The 23,163-nt window shown below is 52.4% G+C and overlaps 1 protein-coding gene across 1 annotated transcript in view; it reads right to left on the bottom strand.

The window, feature by feature from the left end:
* Window positions 1-2,639: 2,639 nt before the first annotated feature.
* The window catches only part of CTDP1 (CTD phosphatase subunit 1), a 64,941-nt gene continuing 44,417 nt past the window's right edge, over window positions 2,640-23,163 (bottom strand). The window contains exons 11-13 of the mRNA XM_025365037.1: window positions 18,248-18,410; window positions 9,842-10,008; window positions 2,640-2,844 (exon numbers count right to left, since the gene is read on the bottom strand). Of these exons, the coding sequence (XP_025220822.1) occupies window positions 2,640-2,844; window positions 9,842-10,008; window positions 18,248-18,410 (535 nt within the window). The remainder of the gene's footprint in view (window positions 2,845-9,841; window positions 10,009-18,247; window positions 18,411-23,163) is intronic.

Raw genomic sequence — 23,163 nt, 5'->3', positions numbered from 1 at the left:
CACACACAGACACGGCACACACACAGACGGCTCACGCACCAACACGGCTCACATACACAGACACAGCTCACACACAGACACGGCAGGCACGTAGACATGGCACACACAGAGACATGGCTCACGCACAGACATAATGATGACTCTAAAGGCCTCCAATCATGATTCTGTTGCTGTTGTGTGAGACGAGGCGGCCGCAGGCGCTCACAGCACTCGCTGGGAACCGTTTCTTGTGGATTCACAGTTGGGGACATTGTGGTTTGAGGCCAGCTGCACCAAGTGCTTCTTCCTTTGATTTTTCCAAGAAATCCCGCGGGCAGGCGCCACCATTCCCGTCTCAAAACGGGGGCCTGGACCCCACGATGCTGGTGAGAATGCTGAGAAATGTTTTCCACGCACTTTGTAAAAATGCAGCTGACTGGGAGACAGGGCAGGGCTTACATGAGGCTGCGTGTCTGGGACCAGGTCGACGGCTTCCACCCCGAGGGGTCACAGGGCCCGGGCTGGAGTGCGCCTCCCTCCATGGGTCCCCCAGGCCGGCCCCGCGCGGTCCCTCCTGGTGCCACGAATGCCGCAGCCTCGGCCTCCCGTGGGCTTCCAGCTCCGTAATGAAGAACAGGGAACGCTTCACTAAGGTGGCACAAACCTTCGCTCTTGGTTAAACGATGTTCGGAGTATGGCATTTAAAAGTACAAGATGAATGGATTTTAGTCATTAAAAATTACCTCAAACATTAGACACGCTGCAAACCATGGTTAGTAAATGTCTGTAACTGATACCAGCTTCGCTCCCTCAGCATAACATGCAATATTTCTATTTTGTTTCTACGACCAGTTGCACAGCTCCATAGACCAACATTAACATTTAATCTGAGGAAAATTTAAAGCTTGAACATTTATCTCAAATTCAATGTGGAATAATAAGGCAAGAATACAAACAATAATAGGTATGTACATCCTCCCCCCATATTTCAGTTTTCAAAACACACTGGGCCGGCACAGTGCACCCGACTTGGCACCAGAAAGACACCTGTCGGCACAGCAAACACACGCACGACGGGTCACACCAGCATCTAATCCAACGGGGATGGAGCAATCCAGGCACAGGGTTCCCGTGGCCGCCACCAGCACGGCTGCCGAAGAAGAGGGAAGGTCAGTGCCGCTCACAGCGAGGCCGCCACGCCCCTGAAAACCCACGCTGGCATGGCCAGGTCTGCACGCGCTGGGACGCCCGTGGGAGGCGCTGCGCATGGCGGATTATTTCCCCAACGCACCCTAGAGTGGAACATGGCGTGAGGGCGGCGTGGGGGGCTCTGCGCTCTGCGGGGACCTGCAGGGAACCTGCCAGATGACGTGAGCGGAGACCCAACAGTCCAACCCCCTACAGCACGGGGCCGGGCTCCGCCAGGGAGAGCAGGCGGCAGGCGTCGGTCTGCTGCTGAGAGTGGGCCCGGGTCCAGGCCCAGTGAGAGACAGCGGTGCCCTCCCTCTGCGGCGTCCGCACCTGAGCCCCAGTCCCCGCAGGGCCCGGCTGGGACGCCACAGCTCTGGGCGTGGACATCGTCACGCTCTCCTCAGCAATCTCACAGCACGAGAATTAACCTGAGTGTGTTATAGGAAAAGGAGCAGGGACCCGGCAGGTGCTCACCGCACCCAACCCCCTCCGAGCGCTGCTCCCAGGCAGGGCTCTTGGAAGTGGGAAGTTCAGTGAGGTTTTTCAGGGCGAGAATTGTTGCTTCATGTATCGGTGTGAAAGGACTGGGAAAAAATGAATGGCTCTCACTGGGAACCATTAAAAAACCATTCAGTGCAGCAGCTCTGTCCCCAGATTCTAAACTGCAGGCACTGGAGTGGCCGGCAGCACGTAGTCAAGGCACGCAACTAGGAGCCTTCAGCCTGGTGCACCAAAGACCACCTTAGCACCCGTAGGCACGGCGGGCACGGTGTTCACGCCTGTAGGCCCAGCACTTTGGGAGGCGGAGGTGGGAGGATCGCTGGAGGCCAGGAGTTTGAGGCCAGGCTAGTCTCAATGGGCAACACAGGAATTCCCCATCTCTACAAAAAAACTTTAAAAACATTAGCCAGGCATGGTGGTCCACACCTGTGGTCCTAGCTACTTGGGAGGCTGAGGCGGGAGGATCCCTTGAGCCCAGGAATTAGTGAGCCACGATTGTGCCACTGCACTCCAGCCCGGGCAACAGGCAGGCCTTGTTTCTTAAGCCCCTAAGTATGGGGTGGGCAAGGCAGGGCCTCTCGACCTGTTCACAGCGACAGCGGTTGTCAAAAGGCTCTCACTTCTCCAACAGATGCATGTTTGTGTAACTATGAAAATACAGAAAAGCAAATCTTCACAAACCAAAACTCCGCACACTGTGTGCAGGGAGAACGAACACAGCCTACACCTCCAACACCCTCGAGGGGCAAACCCTGGAGAGGCCACAGGGTCAGAACACGCAGGAGGGACGCGCGATCCAGTCACAACACGTACGTGTGCTGACCGCTTATCTTCTCCACAAAAATCATCCACACTTGTTACGGCCACGCTCGTTACAGCTGCTTTGGAAACGCCTGAAACTCACACGAACTTACATGTTGTGGGGACACCTCCAAATCCGAGCGGCACCTTCCGATTCCCCACCCCACTCACAGGACGCACAGGTCTTTCCCGTGGAGTGGCCTGGTACCCCTGCTGAGAGCCAGCGGGCCACGGACATGGGGCCGTTCCGGGGTGGACACTTCTGCTCCAAGGCTCACCACACCATTATCACGCCAGCGCCGCAGCCTCCATCGCTCTGAAGCAGGACGTGCGTCCTCTGGCCGGCTCTTCCGCAAGACCCTCCGGGGTCTCCTGTGTTCCCGTAAGAGCTTCAGGACTGGTCTGTGGCCCTCACAGGGGCAGCGTCCTCCCACGTTGCCTCCTTCGGCTGAGCAGTGGGGGAACCTCTGCAGTCTCGCCGTGCCCACCTCTCCCTTTGCTTGTCAGTTTCTGCCTCTGGTGAGTTGGTTCTCACTTCCGGAGCACACGTGCTAGCAACTGTCACATCTGCCCGATGGGTCCAGCTCTTAGCATCGTAGTTCCACCCGTGCTCATTATAAAGCGTCCTTCTTGACCTGTAGAAGCATTCTTTAAATTCAGTCTTCTCCGACATTAGGATAACACTCCAGCTTTCCCACGGGTGCTGCCCCCTAACCGAACGTTCATCCACTCGTAAAGCTCTGAACCCCCTCACATTCACACCTGCCACTCTGCTGTTTTTCATGTCTCACGTAGTTTGAGTTCCTGTTCTCCCTTTTCTGTTTTCTTTTGCATTAAGTGAGTATTTTTTAATATAACATTTTGGTTCCTTTTGTGAACTCCAAGTATCTGTGACAGGTCTCAGTTAACTTAAAAAGTTTATTTTGCCCAGGCTGGGGGCACATGCCCGTGACACGACCTCAGGAGGTCCTGACATGTGCCTGAGGTGGTCAGGGCAGAGCTCGGTTTTATACAAGTTATATACAAGTTAGGGAGACACGAGACACAAAAGAACATACGTGAGATGAACACTGGTTCCGTCTGGAAAGGTGGGACAGCTGGAACCGGGGAGAGCTTCCAGGTCACAGGGAGGCGAGAGACAAATGGCTGCATTCTTCTGAGTTTCAGATCAGCCTCTCCAAAGGAGGCCGTCAGATCTGCCTCTGTCTCAGTGAGCAGAGGGTGGCTTGGGATAGAATGGGCGGCAGGCTGGCCCTGGGCAGTTCCCAGAGTGACTTTTCCCTTCAGTTTCGTGATGGTGGGACCGAGGTTTATTTTCCTTTCACATTTTCATGATCTGTTTCACGATGTATTTTGAGTTACTTCCTTAGCGTCTGCTCTTGGGTTTAGCATACACGTATCTCACTCCATCAGAATCAATTTCAGACTTATGCTGGCCTAATTCCAATTCGATACGGAGACACGGCTGCTGCACAGCTCAGCCCCTCCCCACTTCGTGTTCACTGCTACAATATCACGTCCGTACATGCCACGAACCCAACAATATGCCGTTGTAATTATTTACAGCAGGAGGGGAGAAGGTGCACACTCAGACTCCTTACTTCATGCTTTTTTTTTTTTTTTTTTTTTTGAGATGGAGTCTCGCTCTGTCGCCCAGGGTGGAGTGCAGTGACACGATCTCGGCTCATTGCAATCTCTGCTTCCCAAGTTCCAGCCATTCTCCTGCCTCAGCCTCCTGCATAGCTGGGACTACAGGCACACGCTGCCACGTCCAGCTAATTTTTTGTATGTTAGTAGAGACGGGGTTTCACGGTGTTGTCCAGGCTGTTCTCGATCTCCTGAACTCAGGCAATCCGCCCACCTCAGCCTCCCAAAGTGCTAGGATTACAGGCGTGAGCCACTGCACCCGGCCGTGCTTCACTGTTACAATACCACACCCACGCACGCCACAAACCCAACAATACATCGTCGAATTATTTACAGCAGGAGGGGGAGCAGGTGCACACTCGGAGCATGTGAGACCGACCTTCTTGCTCAGCACTTCTGGGTCTCTTCAGCTCTTGCTGTAAATTCTGGTCACCATGGGCCGTCATTTCATCCCAGGCCCCTCCTCGGCATGGCTACTGGCTGACGTTACATCCCCACATGGTATGGGCCCAACAACAGAATTAGGTACAAAGAGTTGTTTGGGTTTTTTTTGTTTTTGAGACAGGGTCTCGCTCTGTGGCCCAGGCAGGAGTGCAGTGGCGTGATCTTGGCTCACTGCAACCTCCGCTCTCTGGGTTCTAGTGATTCTCCTGCCTCAGCCTCCCGAGTAGCTGAAATTACAGGCGTCTGCCACCACACCCGGCTAATTTTTGTATTTTTAGTAGAGACAGGGTTTCACCATGTTGGCCAGGTTGGTCTTGAACTCCTGACCTCAAGTGATCTGCCCGCCTCAGCCTCCCAAAGTGCTGAGATTACAGGCGTGAGTCACAGCCACTGCACGCCCGGGCACAGAGTCTTATACTATAAAACCAGAATGCTTTTTAAACCAAGAGAAAAAAGGAGAAGCAACACGCGACCTTACAGAGTTACGAAATCTCCATTCCTGGCGCTCTGCTTGTTTGTGTGGATTCAGAGTTTCATCCAGGTCACCTGCTTTCAGCCTGAAGCGCTTCCTTTAGAACCTCTTTAGGTGTGTCTGCTACTGAATTCCCACTTTGGGAGAACCCTGCCTTTGTTTTGGAAAGGTTGTTTTGCTGCATACAGGGGCCTGGGGGTGGTGGTACCATCTCTGAGGAGAAGTGGCCTGGTGTGATGGGCTCTCCCACCCTCAGGCCTCTCTCCCATAACATCTCACGCCTCCTCTGCTGCCCTCAGGCCTCCGCCTCACGCTTCCTCTGTTGCCCTCAGGCCTCTCTTCCGTGGACGCCTCAGGCTTCCTCTGCTGTCCTCAGGCCTCTCTCCTGCAACGCCCAACGCTTCCTCTGGTGCTCCCAGGCCTCTCTCCCGGATGCCTCATGCCTCCTCTGCTGACCTCAAGCCTCCACCTCAGGCTTCCTCTGCTGCCCTCAGGCCTCTCCCCTGTGATGCCTCATGCTTCCTCTGGGCCCCCAGCCCTGCTCCTGGCATTTCTACTTCCAATGGGATGTGCCCAGGTGAGGATCTCTGTGTTCATCCTACTTGGAGTTTGTTGAGCTTCTGAGACATACAAATTAATGTTTTCCATTAAATTTGGGGAGTTTTCAGTCATTATGTCTTTGAATAGTTTTTCTGCTCCTCTCTCTTCTACAGATTCTCTTTCTTAGTTAATTATCCAAGATTAAACCCGACTTTGATGTGTGAGTGTTTCTGGTGGAGCTCTACTCCCCGCTGACTAAGTGGGAGCTCACGCAACCCTCCCAAACGGACAAGAGGAGGTCAACCTCAGAAGGGCCCTGCCTGCTGCCCCGCGTCTCCCATGCAGGCTGATCACACGCCCCCGTGGAGAAGAGCTGAGTGTTGGGATCTGGGTAGTCGTGTCAGGAAACTAAGCCTTTAAAATGTGGTGCTGTTTTCCTTTCCTGTTTATCACTGCACCAGATGGGACAGGAAACGGCGCCAGGACTAAAATCTCCAAGTACTTAGGGAGTCGTCGTCAGCTGTTGTCTCTGTCAACAGATCATGGGAACGACCAGCTCATCTTGCTGCTAACAGCTCCCACCAATGCTATGCTATGTTTCTTGGCAGTTAACTCAATGTCGTTTTCACTTCTCCACGAACTCTAGGAATGATCTGAAAAAGGGTATGGTATATTTTAAAGTTGCCTCTGTGAGCGATGATTCACCTCCGGCAACCAAAAGCATAAAAGGACGGGCTCAGGGACAGTTCACCTCACACGGGGACCTCACCCAACCAGGGGCTCAGGGACAGATCACCTGAGCAGGAGACCTCGCCTCACCTGGGTGCCTGTTTTTTTCAGTACCTGGAACTGGTGGTGGGACCATGTGTCTGTGAGATCCTTAAACATTCTGAAGATGCCTTGTTTGGTTTTTTATTTTGAGGATTTACTTTAAGGAGCGAAAGTGCCTGGCAGGCGGCTGCATATAGAGCAGGCATCTGATGTTTGTTGACTTGAGGGAAGAATGAATCACTTCTTGGTAGACAAGTAAAAAACACAACCTTCCCCCTTCTGTTAAAACTCATTTTCAAGTTCAACTGACATTAAGATTCTTGGCCATGAGAAATCAGCAAGACGTCCCGCCAGCCAGGGCACTGCCGAGAAAAGCGGAGCTGCCTCCGGCTTCCGTACGGAATGTGTCGCCACATGGGAAAGAATCACGATGAAACTGACATGTTTGACATGCAAAAATAAAAAAACTAAAATCACATTTACTTCATTACAAGCAAAAATTTCATGAGAAAAATTTCACACCATTCATGTCTCACTGAATACCCCATAAACAGGAATGAAATAAAACCAGAAAGCCCCAAGTCCCCTGGTCTTTAAGGAAGAAGTGAGGTCCCCAAAGCCCAAAAGTCACAAAAACCGAGCTGACAGGAAGCTGAACAGACCCCACTGCCCCACCCTTTCGAGGGGCACACATGGCCTCCAGCAGACAGGCTGCTATCACGGCCACACGCCCACAGTGATCCGCAAACGGCAGGCGTGGCGCAGGCAGGGGGCAAGCGCCGACTCCCACCGGTCCCGGCGGCAGAGGTGAGAGTCCCACCCATCCCGGCGGCAGAGATGAAGGCTGTGAGCAAGCACCCAGTCCCGAGTCCCACCGTCCCGGCGGCAGAGGTGAGAGTCCCACCCATCCCGGCGGCAGACATGAGAGTCCCACCGTCCCGGTGGCAGAGATGAGTCCCACCGTCCCGGCGGCAGAGGTGAGACCCACCATCCCGGCGGCACAGGTGAGAGTCCCACCCGTCCCGGCGGCAGAGATGAAGGCTGTGAGCAAGCACCGAGTCCCGAGTCCCACCGTCCCGGCAGCAGGGATGAGAGTCCCACCGTCCCGGCGGCGGGGATGAAGGCTGCGCAGCAGAATCTGAACAGACACCCAGGACGCTTTATTCTCCTGATCTCAAATTCTAAAATCACCCAAGCCCATCCAGTCCCTAAGACATGGAGTGAAACGGCGATTACAGTAACGATCTGGTCCTTGACTGAGAAGCCAGAATGGAGAGGCACAGCCCCAACCGCCTCCTGCAGCTGGGAGAGCAGCATGGAAGACACCCCCAAGTAGAGGGGCTGATCTCGTCTGCATGGTTTCACCAGTGAGGTTCACTTCCGCCAGGGGCAGGTCATTTAGCAAAAAAAAAAAAAAAACCCAGGGGTGCTAACTCCAGTCCTGGCCCCCAAGTCCTCTGTAGCTCTGGGTCCCGACCCGCTGAGCGCCACATCCAGGTGCCCACAGGGGGAGGCACGGACATGGCATGTGTCATGGATGACGTGGATGGATATCAGCAACACCATCACCAGTCTTAGTGGAAAAGCACTTTGGGTTTCTTCTTTTAATTAGAAAAAAATTATCAGGTTAAAACCACCTATGTTCATACCCAGAGCACGCTGCAAATCCAGATACTAACATGGCCGCGGCAGGCGGACTCCTTGGAGCTGGCTCAGCTTAGCCCTGGCCTAGAGGGTCTTCGGGGGAGAGCAGTGGAACCCTCCCAGAGGCCCCCAGTGCGCCACCTTCCCCAGGCCTGACCCCAGAGCTTCACAACAGACCCAACGGTCTACACCGAAAAGTGAAGGAAGGTAGGCCAGGCAAAACCACCTCGTAATTCATGTGGGAAAAACCAAGGCATGTTATCACCCAATACAGAATTTCAAAATCTCTCCTAAAACAATTTCACATCATTTCAGTACAGCTGGAAAATACTGCTTCCTAGATGGTAAACACAGAGTGGGCTGCCCGGAGAGAAGCTGCACTCATTTCCCTGCTAAACCACAGAGCAGAAAATCAAGTGATTTTCTGTAATTCTTGCAAATGGAACAATGACTATCTTGTCTGCATTTGTGGTTGGAATTTCTGGCCCAATTTTGTAACTGGATTGCCTGAATGAGTTACACTCTTTTCTTGAAATGTTTATTCACCTACAGGAGAGCCTAAGAGTAAGACCAGACATGGGGAGAACCGCTTCAGTGGAGAAAGCACTGTTTTCTTCACCACAGACGCCAGACGTGCACCTGGAGCGCCCCCTGCTCGCCTGCTGAAGCTGGGAGGAGCCCCTCTGAGGCTGGCGCTGCTCCTACCTCATTTCACAGGTGAGGAAACCAGGATGCAGAGGTTTACTGGCCCCAAAGCCCCGCAGCAGCCGCAAGAAGGCTCTGGAGGCCAAGTTCTCAGGGCAAATCCTCGGGACATGCGTCTGTACTGAGGATGTCGGCAGGACCTGGGGGGCCACATCCTGTCTAACGGGCAAGCAAGACAAGGCCTCCGAGGTTACCTGGGACGGGCTCGGAGCAGCCCCGGAGCTAAAGGCGGGAGCTGTGCTTCCAAATCCTCAAGGAGATGGTGCCACCTGAGGATTACGCATCCTGCCGACTGCGGACGTGTGGACAGGACAAAGACACTTTCTCAGGAAGCTTCTGGGAGATGTATTCCACCAAAACGCAGAGACAGAGAACACCCCAGAGAGTGAGGAAGGCAACTCCTGGGGGCAGCGAGCAGGGTGGGTGGGGGGAGGCCGGGGGAGTGGAGCGGAGAGGCAGCCAGGGATTCAGAAACAGGCAAAAAGGAAGAAAGCTAACAAAAGTGAGGTAATTATCAAATCCAGGTAAAACAGACGTTTAAGAAAGGAAACAGCATCACCGTGTCCTATTCTATTTGGTAACAGCAATTTACGGTCACAGGAAACACCGAGTCATTCCACACCCGCAAATCCTGGCATGTTGATACTGGCAGGGTGGAGGGAACAACTGACGCAGTCTTCATGTTGAACACTAAGAATCAACAGACGGCACGTGTGCAGACACCGCACACACGCCTGTGCAAGCGTGCAGACACCGCGCACACACGCCTGCGCACGCGTGCAGACACCGCACACATGCCTGCGCACGCGTGCAGAACTCCATACACTCCTTGCACACGTGAAGACCCCACACACGCCTGTGCACACGTGCAGACACCGCACACACGCCTACGCACACATGCAGAACTCCATACACTCCTTGCACACATGCAGACCCCACACACGCCTGCGCACATGTATGACATGGAGTCACCATGGAGACAGCCAAGCGGCCACCACCAGGGCCTGCTGAGTTTGGAAGCTGCTGGTTTCACACACAGAAGGGGGGACGGGCATGAAGACCGAGATGCAGCCGGCGGTCCATCAACAGCAGAGTCACCTCTGGGAGCCTGCGTCAGGCCCCTCCCACCTCAGACCCCACACTCACCTGGGCCCCCGGCCGCCTGCCGCGCTCCTCTCGCTGGACGCCGCTGCCCCGAATGTCCGCTCCCTGCGAGCCCCTGGCGTCCGGGGCTGGGGCTCCTCCTCCTGCTCCTCAGGCCTCCTCTTCTCGCTGTCACTGTCGTCGCTGCCTTCTCCGAGGATGTCGTCCACCTGACAAACGGCCAAGAGTCAGCGACAGACCTCCTTCCCGGGCCCCGTCCCCCCGCAACAGGCCTTCTCCCGGCAGAGTCCAGGGCTCTGAGTGCAGCAGGGTGGGGGCTGGACATGGGACTCTGCTTTCTAACTGAGCCCTGGGGTTTGAAACTCAACCAATCCTTAACAAAGCCCCGGGTGAAAGAGCAAACCCAGACAGGCGGTTCGCAGGCAAAGATTGCGTTTAAATTCCTTCTATCCCTTATGTGAACACGGATTTTATTCCTAGTGCACTGTTGGATTTTATGGTGAATAACCAGCATATTTGCTTGAAATTCTCAAGATCAGTGAGATTCACAGCACGACTCCTGAGGGACAGGGCTTTCCGGGAGGCACCCCAGTCCTTCCCATCCTGGAACCTGGGAGGAGAGCAGCCACCTGGGAGTGGAGACGTGGCCGCGCCACGGGACGCTCGCTAAGATGCCCGCCTGCTTGCTCTGGGCACGCCTCCAATTTGGGACACATGCAGAGAGGGCGACTCCTGAACACCTGGGGTGAGCTCAGCCGGCCCCAGGCCTGACACGTGTGACGCGGATGGGAGCGGAAACAGGCGGCAGGCGAGTGAGCAGGTGATGGGAGCGCCGCATCCAAACCTCAGCCTCCCCGAACCTCAGCAGGCAGGAAATGGGTGCCGTCAATGCCTTGCTGCGGCGGCGGGAGAGGCTGAGCCCAGCGCGGGGAGGTGAACTCAAGTTCTCACCTCCTTTCCGGAACTGCACGGAGATGGGAGAAGGACGTGCAGAAAGAACCCGCACCCAGCATCGAGGGGCCCGCTCAGCCGGCGGCCAGCGGAGGGAGGAGTGTTTTATGTCCGGCATGGATCACGGTGGGGGGTGCTGCTGGGCAGCTCTCCTGGGGGCTCCCTTTCCAAGAGCACAGCCCTGCTCACAGCTCTCCCACTCTCCCATGTTGAGGGTGTCTGTGTGCGAAGGCACAGCCGCGTGGTCCCCAAGACAGGCAGGTGAGGCGGGGCGGCCTGTCCGCAGTCCCCCAGCGCAGGCTGCTTCCCAGGAGGGTCTGGGTGTGCACACCTGGCTGGGGCCCCGAGGGGCATTCACTGACACAGACCCAACCCCACCCCGGCAGCAGGTACAAGAAACGGCCACAGAGGACGGAGCACAACTCCTGAGACAGGCGCAGTTCGGAGCAGGGGAGGCCAAGTCCAGAGTCACAGAGGCTCGGTGTGAGGCCGCTTTGATCAGAAATCACGGCTCAGCCCCCGGCCCGCACGGAGGCCGACCCATCCAGCCCGCCCAGTCTGCAATTTCAAACCCATCGCCACTGTCCAGCAGTCACAGCACATGTGCCCTGGCCCGAATCATCAAAAGGCGAAAACATTTTAACCAATAGTTAACTAGCTGAGGCAGCGGCTTTATCATCAGGTCATGATAACGATCCCTGAAAGTAACGCATTACCAGAGACGCTGGCGTGAACTGGTATTTAATCAGAGCATCTAGTTACTTCAAGACGTTACTGCTGTTCACACTTCACCAGAATGCTTACATCACTGTATTTACTGTTTTGATGGCAAATCTCCTATGGGAATAATTCTATTCAATTCTATTCTGAAATACTTAGGGCCTTTAACACTGCATCACACCTTGTCAAGAGAGAAAAAAAGGCACTGTTAAAAATCTGTCGATTTATATCTGACAGCCAAGGGCAGGCGGGCTGGCCCACAGGCAACCCAGGGACCCCGAGGGACCCTCGCTAGCGTGGCGGCCCACCTGGGAGGCCTCAGAGGTCTGTGCCAATGCTGGTGACGCAGGGCGGCCCGGCACGTGTCCCTTCGCTGCCATCTGGAAGATCCGGAGGCACGCTTGGCACAGCCAAACCAGAAACATGGGCACACATTAAAACCTGACCTCGCCTACACCGTGCTCCGATCTCCTCTCCCTCTTTCTGCCTGACTCATGTAAACATATCAGTGTGGGAACAACACCTATCTTTCCTGGGCTTGTTGTTACAAAAAAGGTGACCGCACTCTTTGAAAAACAGTTTTCTGTACCACAGAGGCTCCTGGACTCAGGATGGGGTCACATCCAGATGAGCCCATCAAAGGCCGAAAACGCGCCAGCACATCTGGCCCAGCTGCCTTCCACACTCAGACATTACCCCATCGCTAGCAAAGTCGTCCAGCACAAGGCCGACTTGGAACGAGCTGTTCTACAGAATTCTGAGTCAAGACTCCTGATTCAAAGTGTGGTTTCTACCGAACACACATCCCTTGCACATCATTGCAAAGTTAGAAAATTGTTAAGCGAATCATTGTAAGTTGAGGGTCGCTTGTATTTACTTTACTTAGAACATGCTAATATAATTTTTTTAAATCTTAAGGAAAATTTAGAAGTATGTAAAAAGAAAAAACACAAATGAATTCATACCTAAGTGTCGGAATTTCTACCAAAGGGGAAATACAGATAACACCAGATGCTACTGTATCCTGTCAATGCACGGAAATGAAATGCTTCTACCAACCTCCTTGCGTGACCCGGGATCACAGAATAAACCTCTACCCAGCTCTGCCCTGCAGTGAGGTGGGACGGCTTCGAGAGAGGATGGGACATGAGAGGCACACGGAGCAGGGTCGGGAAAGTGCCCTGAGCACGAGAAGCAGAACAGGCAGAAACGAGGTAACACAGCTGGAGAGGCTGCGGGCACCGGCTCTGGAGCCCAGCAGGCTTTCCCGCAGGGGTGTGCAGGGGACAGGCCCCACCTCAACCCTCTGGTGACCTCCCAGCCCTGGTTCCGGCACCCTCCCTTCCCCGCAGTTCCATGATCACACAAGAACTTGCAGGGGGCTGACATGTGGGGGTGAGTCTCTTTGTGAGCTGGCTGAGACAGAGGCTGCAGGGGGCCGACACGTGGGGGTGAGTCTCTTTGTGAGCTGGCTGAGACAGAGGCGGGTGTTTGCGTGGAGACACATAGGCTTCAGCAGATGACAAGACACGGCACCTCCTGTGAAAAGGCCACCATCCAACTGGCCAACTACACGTACTCTAAGCTCGAGTCTCAAGGAACAAACCTCTATTAAACATGAAATCGAAATTTGCCTGAAAAACTATAATGTGGAATGAATTTTTAAGTGAAATAATGCCAACTGGAAAGCAGCTTTTATGAACAGAAAACATCAACTAAAGAGGAACTTTAACAAAACGTAAAAAAACCCCAAAACTTGGAAAACAAACTCAAGCATTCAGAAATTGCCAAGCTTGAGTGGTGGGACCCACAGCCCTTCACTCAAGACGAGGCTGCAGGCAGCACGTGTTCCCAGAATGACTCACACAAATCACACACTCCAAAATCCACCGAGAAAGCTTCTCTACCTAGAGGGGACTGTGACAAGTCTCTCATCAAACAAAAGATAACGTCTTATCTCTTCAATGACACCTGCGGGAAAACTTTAATTCACTATCACTTCAGTAACCAAACCTTTCAAGAAATACTCAGAGCCCAAGGAGAAAGCATTCTTTCTAGTTATCACCTTCACGACAGAAAAATCAAAACCAAGTCCAAATACCTAAAGTTCCGACCACGCAAAGAATGATCAGATCTTTAGACATGGTTGTGACTGAGTCTTTTTTTGCATCAACTGTCATCAACAACTTCTACTGACTGGATAACAAAATGTACAAAACTAACTCATTCTTAAAGGATTTTGGTTAATCAAAATATTTTAAAAGATCAAGTCACAACTGTGGTTGAAAACCACAAATCAGACATAAAGGGAAAAATCACTGCTCTTCAGTAACAGCAAAGTTCCCAAACATCACTGATTTCACGAGCACTGTGTGTATTTTAACGAATCTTCAGATGTGTCAGCTGTACACAGCCATGGGTAAGGGTTCTGGCCCTTTAGTTTCCCTGATTCTAATCCACCATTAATTTTGCAGTCTATTGTAAGTCTACTGTTAGTCTGGGAGAAGATCTTCCATGTTAGCAGGTGCCCAGCACTTCCTGAACAAATGTCGAGTTCAATAAACACAGTTTCACTAACATGTTTAGGCTCCAAGACTCCGCAGATACTAGGAGTGGAGCTGCAGACACGGCCTCATAAGAAGCACACCAAGAAAAGGAGTGGCACCTTAGGGCCTCTGGACAGGCCCAGATGTTTAATATTTGTGTCATAGATTCCCGAAAGAGAAAAAGACTGGCCTTGAAAAAATACTGGAAGACATCGTGGTTGAAAACTCCCCAAATTTGCTGAAAGACAGGCATGGTTGCGTCCATGTGTAGAGACGAGTGTGGCGGCCCTCTGCAGTCATTTGCTCAAAGACTGGATGGCCGCGTCCATGTGTAGAAAGTGTGGCCGCCGTCCACATTCCTTGTTTGCTGAAAGACACTGATGGCCACGCCCACGTGTAGAGATGAGTGTGGCTGCCGTCTGCAGTCCTTGTTTGTGTCCAACACCTCTTGCTTCCTTTCGCGGTGTGTGTGTGGGGTAGGGGTAGGGTCAGAGCAGAGCTGTGGAAAGGGAGCAGGTGAGCGGGGTCTTTCCTGATGGGTGGGAGCGGTTTCAGGTATCAGAAGAGCACAGGGCCCCGGGCTGGGATGGCAGCACCGCTGTGTTCACCGGTGCCAACTGCAGAGAAGCAGCTTGGACACTGCCTAAGAGCACACTCCAGGCCGGACCGTTCTGAGGTTCTACATCCAGGCACATTTCATGAGCAATAAGAATCTGCAAAGTTTTAACTTTTTGTGACAGCTTGAAACTTTTTGCATGTGGCCTTCAACCTGTTTTTGGTAGCCAGACATGCCGTGTAATTGTTTCACGTGGCCTGGGCAGTCATCCTGATGTTAGTGAATTCTTACATCTCGTGATTTTGGGAGCACTCCCAGTGACAGCAAGTTCTTACATCTCATGTGATTTTGGGAGCACTCCTAGTGACGGCGAGTTCTTACGTCTCACGTGATTTGGGGAGCACTCTGATGTTAACGAATTCTTACACCTCGTGGTTTGGGGAGCACTCCCGGTGACAGCAAGTTCTTATGTCTCGTGATTTGGGGAGCACTCCTGATGTTAGCGAATCCTTACATCTCATGGTTTTGGGAGCACTCCTGGTGACAGCGAGTTCTTACGTCTCACGTGATTTGAGGAGCACCCCGATGTGAGTTCTTACGTCTTGTGATTTTGGAAGTGCTCCTGGTGACAGCGAGTTCTACGTCTTGTGATTTTGGGAGGGCTCCTGATGTTAGTGAGTTCTCACGTCTATGTGATTTTGGGAGCAGTCCCGATGTGAGTTCTTACATCTCACGTGATTTGGGAGCACTCCTCATGTTAGCGAGTTCTCATGTCTATGTGATTTTGGGAGCAGTCCTGATGTTAGCGAGTTCTTACGTCTCACGTGATTTTGGGAGCACTCCTGGTGATGGTGGCCCCACACCCAGCCTCTGTTCTTGAGGCATTTTATCGGGGTCATCACATTTCTTGGCTTCCACGTATATTAAATGCAGGATTTAAAAATGGTTAAGATAAAATTACAATGTTAATTTTCACGGCTTTCAAGTTTCTTCAATGCTGGTTCAGGTGAACGCTTACTGACGTCGTGCCTGACACTGCTTAGGCACGTTCTGGACGTGGAGATCAGAAGTACGTGCTACGTGGGGGACCGTTTTTATTTGAAAGCAGAGACATCAAGTGAGTGGTCTGCTAGCTGTAGAAGCCTCTGCGGTTTAAACCCAAGAAGAAATCCAGATGCCTACTGGGTCTGACATTCCCACAGCACTGACCGGGCTGAGTTCTCCAAGCTGCTCCTCACATGAGGGGCGGGGAAGCCCCCGTCGGGGGAGTGGGAGTGGCATCCCCCACAGCACGGGCAGCTCTTGGGTCAGCAGCTTTGCCCCTCCTCTGTCTACACGGAGACCCTTCCTCTACCACTGAAGCAGCAGACGCCCGTCTAACACACTGATGTGCCGGAAACGGCCAGAGGTCTCGACACCCCTCATTCAGCGGCCCCTCCACAGGCTGCACTTGATCCTGGTTCCAGACCACTTGACTCCCCATTACCTGAGTCCCAAAAGGAGAAGCAGCCCCCACCCCATGTATCCCCAGGATGAAGAGAGGCCACGGCAGCCTCCAGGGAGCACCACGGGGCAGGTACCCAGTTCGTCTCACAGGCCCACGGGGGTGCAGCCAACGGGCCCGAGAGACAGGCTTATCTGGGGTGCAGCTGCCTCATCTGCCCCAAGCACAGGGAGTGGCAGAGGGACAGATGTGAAACCAGGCTGTCAAACCAGGGCCGGGTCACGAGGAGCTTCCTGAGGCTGCTGTAATAACCACGCACCACGGCTCAAATGATCCAAATTCACAACCTCACAGCCGTGCAGGTCAGAAGTCCAACATGAGCCTCACAGGACCAAAATCCAGGTGTCCACAGGGAGAATCCCTTCCTCACGTCTTCCCACTCCTAGAGGCCTCGGGTCCTCGGCTCCGGGGCTCCTCTGACCCTTTCCCCTGCAGGTGCTGATTGGCTTAAGGGCCCAGGACTCAGAGAATCAAGCAGGCTTTAAATATTCACAAACATAAAACCCTCTGGCCTCTCTCCCACGCACAGAACAATCCACCGCTGCAGTCTTCCGCTTTCAATACCGTTTGTTCCCGAAGAGCCACATCTGGGGGTTTACGATCACTTTTTATTTCTGAGATACAAAGGATTAGGTTTTGGGGTGGCTGAAAGCTGCTGAGTACATTCAAGACATCTGTCTCCCATTGAGAATTCAACCCCCTTTGATATCGAATGACTAAGAATCAAGCTGTCACCACTGCCTGAAACAGGACTGCGTGGGGAACAGACCCTGAGTCCTCCAAGCCCGACCAGGAAACCAGGAGGGAGATGGGATGTGTCAGCGGCTTCCAGGTGGGAAGAGGTAGAGTCCCTTCCTCCTCTCCTCCTGCCCCTGGTCCTAGGCAGGTGGCTGTTCCTTACACAGAACCTTCTGGAATCTCAAATAAAGTGGTCTGGGCTTATAGGTAGTGGTTGAGAAAAAATTTTTTTAGAGAAAACATTTTTGTGAAACAAAAAACAGCTAATGTTCAAAAAGACAGAAAAATGGCAGAGAAATTCAGCACACCTGAAAAAAGGTCTGATCCTCACAAGATAAACTGGTATCTAAAAGTGGTAACCTGAGGTACTGAGACGAGTCTGCCCTGAACAGAACCGTCTGCATTTTTCTGCTACTGTTGAAAATAAACAGGAGCTGTTTTCCTCCTCAAGAAACTTCTGCTGCCTTCTGGATGCAAACAGAATGGCAGCTCTCTCCAGAGGACAGCGGCACCAGGCGGGCAGGGAGGACGGACTCTGGAGGGAACACGAGGACCTGAGGGAAGGGGATGGCCTGTGCCCTGACCGGTTGCGGGTGAGAACCCCACACAGGTGCCACCCACGAGGGCAACTTACGGGAGGACACGGGACGTGGTTTCCCAGGATGGTCCTTCTAAAGAATAGTATCCGAAGGACGGTGCTGCGAGATCGCCCACCCCAACACCCCGACTGTTGTGGAACCTTCCATCGGGTGGCCTGGGACCCAAGAGGAGAAGCACACGGGCCAAGGCCCAGGACACAGGAGCGAAGCAGGACCCGGCTGGGAAAACCCCAACTCCACCGACGCGGCCTAAAGCTCTCTAGTGCTGTGGTAACGAGATGCTGTGAGAATCACCAGCCACTCTGTATGTGTGTGTAAGGCCCACGTGCAGCGGACACACAGCGCTCCAGCGTTTCTCAACCGGGGCCTGTCGGCGTGGGGCAGGGGGACTCACTCCTCCTCACAACCATGAGTGCCTCCAGACCCTGTCCCATGTCCTTGGGGTGGGCCAGGAGAGCAGGAGGGGCTGGGCGGTGTCGGTCCTGGTGAAGACGCAGGCACGAATCCTAAGCCACAACTTCGACGTGTCCTCACGCCACACATTGCGGACACACCGCTTAATGCTGTTCTGGGTCTCCTTGAATAGGAAGTTCCATGAAAACCACGAGTGCTAGTCTCGAACTAGACACGACTGCACAAGTGCAGAATTCTCGCTCTGCCTCCACCCGCACACCGCAGCTCTGCGGCCCCAGCATGAGCGCCGCCGTGGGCACCAGGGCGCGGTTGGCTCACCTCTGCCCCAGCGCGAGCGCCGCCGTGGGCACCAGGGCGCGGTTGGCTCACCTCTGCCCCAGCGCGAGCGCCGCCGTGGGCACCAGGGCGCGGTTGGCTCACCTCTTTGTCCATACTCTCTAAATCTTCCTTACAAAGAGTGTACAGCGGCATTGTCTCAGACATACTGGGCTGTCGCTTTCTTCTAGAAGGGCCAGGCTGCTCTCCGTCCGGAGCGTCAGGCAGCTCTTCGCCGAACGTCTGCGGCTGGGGTGGCGGAACCGCTCTGAAAGGAATTTCATAGGCCCCACATGAGGAAGTCAGTTTGAATCGCACTTTTCAGCACCGAGTCAGACTCCTGGCTCTCGGACTAGGCAAACACTCACACCCCAACAGGGAATCACAGGAAAAACGGGATGTTTCGCCAACACGCTTTTCAGAGTTTAATAGATCAGAGGTGGCTAACTGAGCCAGGCTGAGTGGCAAAACATGTTTCTGACTATCCTGTGGAAAAGTAACACCCAACTTCTTTTATCCACAAAACCCCCGTGGGGCAGAGAGCATCTGCTGGGCTCCAGCATCTCAGAATAAAGGGCAAAGAGACACAGGAGACTAAGCATGTTCTGGGAACCCCCAGGACACGCCATTCACCCTTAAAACAGGGTCTGGAGAGCTACATGGCAAAATACAAAACAAGAAAATGCACCATCTCCGGGCTGCGAAAACAGATACAAAAAATGGTGAAGTGACAAAACATGTCAGTGGGCTGAAATTAAAATCATTTCACAGGTTTGCACGGTGGCTCATGTTTGTAAAGCCAGCACTTTGGGAGGTCAAGCGGGGTGGATCGCTTGAGGTCAGGAGTTCGAGACCAGCCTGACCAACATGGCTAAACCCCCTCTCTACTAAAAATACAAAAATTAGCCCAGTATGCTGGTGCATGCCTATAATTCCAGCTACTCAAGAGGCTGAGGCAGGAGAATCGCTCGAATCCGGGAGGCAGAGGTTGCAGTGAGCCGAGATCATGCCACTGCACTCCAGCCTGCACAACAGAGCAAGACTCCATCTTTAAAAAAAAAAATTCACAAAAAAACCCAGAGAAAGGTAATTCTCGTGCTTGTATGGTTAAATATTAATACAATAAATCAACTAGAAAGGGCCAATCTTCTGTTTCAAGGATTTTTCTGCTATGTTAAAACCGCAGCTCCATTTGAAATGGTTTTTCTCCTCTGTACATATCTTTCTCGAACTGGATGTGTGAACCTTATTAATATATTCTAATGCATGCCTCTGAATGCTAGAATTTAAGGCAGGCCTCTGGGAAAATGGGTGGTGCTGCCCTCCTCAGAGGCGGCCGTTTCTAGCTGCTGGTTCTTCCCTGAGTGACCAAAGGACGAGACCAGGAGGCACTGAGCGTGCGTCCCAGACATCAGCTCGCTCGGGACAGGCACGAGGATGAGGGGATAAAACCCATCCTGGTGAAGGAATACAGGCATTAAGTCAAAGTCACAAAACTAAAAAGACACAGCTGTATTAGGCTATTTACAATGAAGAGAAGATTTTCTGCCCAGAAATCTGAAGGTGCTGATCTGTGCTGTTTGGAATTCAGGACTTCCTGAGCCTTGGCAAAGTCCACTCTTCACCTTGGCCCTCTGTGAACACACGCTTCCCATCCCGCGAGCGCCGCGCTTCCCATCCCGTGAACACGCGCTTCCCATCTGCATTTGGCTGAAACACCCATGTACGTATAACCAGACACACGCAGTTCAAAGCAGTGTTGTTCAAAGGACCAATTGTACTGTTATTTTAAACTGAATTAAATGTTTCAATTAATGTTAAAAACCTGTGATAACTGCTCTACTCCAGCCAAACACCCCACCTCTGAGGTCTCAGAGAAGGCCATGGGGGAGCCTGTGGGGAGCCCGACATCCAACCCCACTGGCAGCAGCGAGGCCCCTCCCACCCATGTGGGGGCGTCAGGACTGTCACCAGCCCTCACTGAAGATGCAGACACTCCTCCCACCCATGTGGGGGCGTCAGGACTGTCACCAGCCCTCACTGAAGATGCAGACACTCCTCCCATGGTGCCAGTGATGACGTGGGGAGCCAGGACTGCCACAGCAACGGCGTCACCCCATCGCCACAGCTGTCCACCAGCAACAGCGTCACCCCCATCCCCACATGTGTCCACCAGCAACGGCGTCACCCTCATCCCCCACTCTCAGGCATCAAAAAGAGGCCGTGTGGGGAAATGGACTCCTGTCCCGACTGGCAGGAACTAGGGGGCCTCCACTCCTGCTGCTGGAGCATGGCCCAAAAAAAAATGAGCGATGAGAGAAGGTTTAAATAAGATCCAGAGTCTCCTAACATGATTTGAAAAAGGTCCAGGTTTCAATCCAATGTCACTTGCCCCAGCAAGAACCAGGAAGATCTCAAACTATGGAGAAAAGGACAATCAACAGAGGCCAAGCTGAGAGGGCAGAGATGCTAAAATTCATAATGACTTATAGCATCCATGATAAAAATGCTTCAACAGGCAATTGCAAATATGCTTGCAAATACGCAAATGAAAAACACAAAGGGTTGGTAAAGAAATAGAAGATACAGAAATTTTATAACTGAAAAATAAAAACTAAAACCAAAAAATGTCATGGACAGACTAGCAGCAAATGAAGGAGACAGGAAGGCTGTGAACCTAAAAATTTAACAGAAATCACCCAACCCGGACAACAGAGAAAATGAGCTGAACAGGAAAAAGAACACAGCTTAGGGACGCACGAGATACGAAAAGCCTCAGCATCCGTGTCCCTGCCGTCCCATGCATGGCAGAGATGGCCTTGAAAAGCAATGGCTGGAAATGTCCCAAAGACGTCAAAAGACATAAACCTTCCAACTTAAAAAGCAGAGTCAAACCTAAACAAGGTAAACCCTCCAAATCTACACCAAGACACCTCATCATCAAACCTCAACTGAAGATGGAGAAAAACCTTGATGGCAATGGAAGAGAAAACACAGCTTACCTACAGGAAAAGCGGCCAAAGACAGAAGATCAGTCACCTGAACGACGGAGCCCAGAAGGAAGCCAGATGTTTCTCAGGCCCTGAGAAAAAGGAAGATCAACCCAGAGTCTTATCCCGTGAAAATGTCCCCAGCAAGGGAGAGACTGCAGAGGGCCCAGGCCTGCCCCGAGAGCATGATGGACACCGCAGGGCAGGTTGGGAGGGAAGGGACCCCCTCAGGGAACTCCTGCAAGGACGGAAGCAGGAATCCAGGCAAGCACCGGAGACTCCGCTCTGGTTCTCTAGACCACACCTGACTGTCGAAACAAGTCATAAAAAATAATCCCAAAGCAAGCAGAAGGAAGGTAAGAAATAAGGAGGCTGAAAACCAAAAAAAAAAAAAAAAAAAAAAAAATAGAGGTAAGTGGAGCAATTCCTTCAAAAAAAAGAACCAACCACAACTCACCCGAACACAACAGGTCCTGTGAAAAGCCCTGTAACTATTAAGGAAAATGAATAAGAAATTTTAAATCTGCAAAAATAAAATCTCCAGGACCAGACGGTCTCACTGGAGAATTCTCCCAAATAAGTGAAAGGAAGGGGCAAGTCTACAGTCTGACCAGGGATGCTAGAGGGTGGACGCTTCCCACCTCACCACGGGAGGCCACCGAGCCACAACAAACCCAGGGACAGACGGCACACAATGTGACAAGTGCAGCCCCACAGGCCTCTCAACATCAACATGAAGACACTTCACAGAAGTGCATCACAGTTACTATACACCACAACCAAGGGGATTGGTTTCTGGGTTGCAAGGTTGTTTTCATGTCCAAAAATCAGTCAATGTGACCACCGCATACTGACAGGCAAAAGAAGAAAAACCACAGACACCAGAATATCAATCAACAAACACCGAAAAAATGCAACACCCACTGGTGTTAACAACTCACAGAAAACAGGAAATCCAACTTGATCAAGGGCATCTCCGGGCAGAAAACCCAGGAACAGACCACACAGGTGCACCTGAGCACACTTGAGACGCTGGGGCAGAAGCCGCCGTGGCGGAAGACAGCGCCCGCGGCAATGTGGCTGGGGCCAGAAAACCAACCTCAGGAGCATCGCGGGCTGAGGTGTGAGATGAAAGACGACAGATCTTTCAGGATAAAACATCAAGAAAATCTCCGGGATCTGGGACTAGGCTACTAGTTAACTTCACATCAAGAGCATGATTCCTGAAAGAAAGAAGTGATCAATAGAATCTTGTGAAAATTAAAAACTTTTGCTCTGCCGAAGACCCTCTAGAGGATGATCTGCCTGACTGGAATTCAGGACTTCCTGAGCCTTGTCAAAGTCCAGTCTTCGCCTCGGCCCTCCGTGAACACACGCTTCCCATCCAGCGAACACGCGCTTCCCATCTGCATTTGGCTGAAACACCCATTTACGTATGACTGGACACACACAGTTCAAAGCAGTGTTGTTCAAAGGGCCAACTGCACTGTTATTTTAAACTGAATTAAATGTTTCAATTAAATGTTAAAAACCTGTGATAACTGCTCGACACCAGCCAAACACCCCACCTCTGAGGTCTCAGAGAAGTCAAGTTGCTGCCTGGGAGGAAAGGATTTGTAAGCCGCACAGCCAACCAAGGACTAGCAGATGGAACACACACAGGAGGTGATGTTCAGTGGCATTATTCACCACAGAAATGCAAGTCACAGCCACAACCAGCTCAGGACACACCTATCAGAACAGCTGCAATAAACAGCACTGGCCACGCCACCTGGGTCACTCACCACCACTGAAAATGTGAGATGATGATGCAGGTATTCCAGAAAAGGGTCTGGCACTTTCTTTAAAAAGCTAAACACACACTCACCATCCAATTTAGCAACTGTACCTACCACTGGACATTTATCCCAAAGAAATAAAAACTTATATAGGCTAAGTATCCCACATCCAACACGCCTGAGACCGAAAGTGTTGTCTACTTTGGATTTTTGAATTTTGAAATATCTGTGTTACACTTACGGGCTGAGCATC

The sequence above is a fragment of the Theropithecus gelada genome, chromosome 18 (genome assembly GCF_003255815.1).
Source record: "Theropithecus gelada isolate Dixy chromosome 18, Tgel_1.0, whole genome shotgun sequence".
Classification (NCBI taxonomy): Eukaryota; Metazoa; Chordata; class Mammalia; order Primates; family Cercopithecidae; genus Theropithecus; species Theropithecus gelada.
Note: the sequence above shows the minus strand (reverse complement) of the source record. Positions and strands in the feature narration are given on the sequence as shown.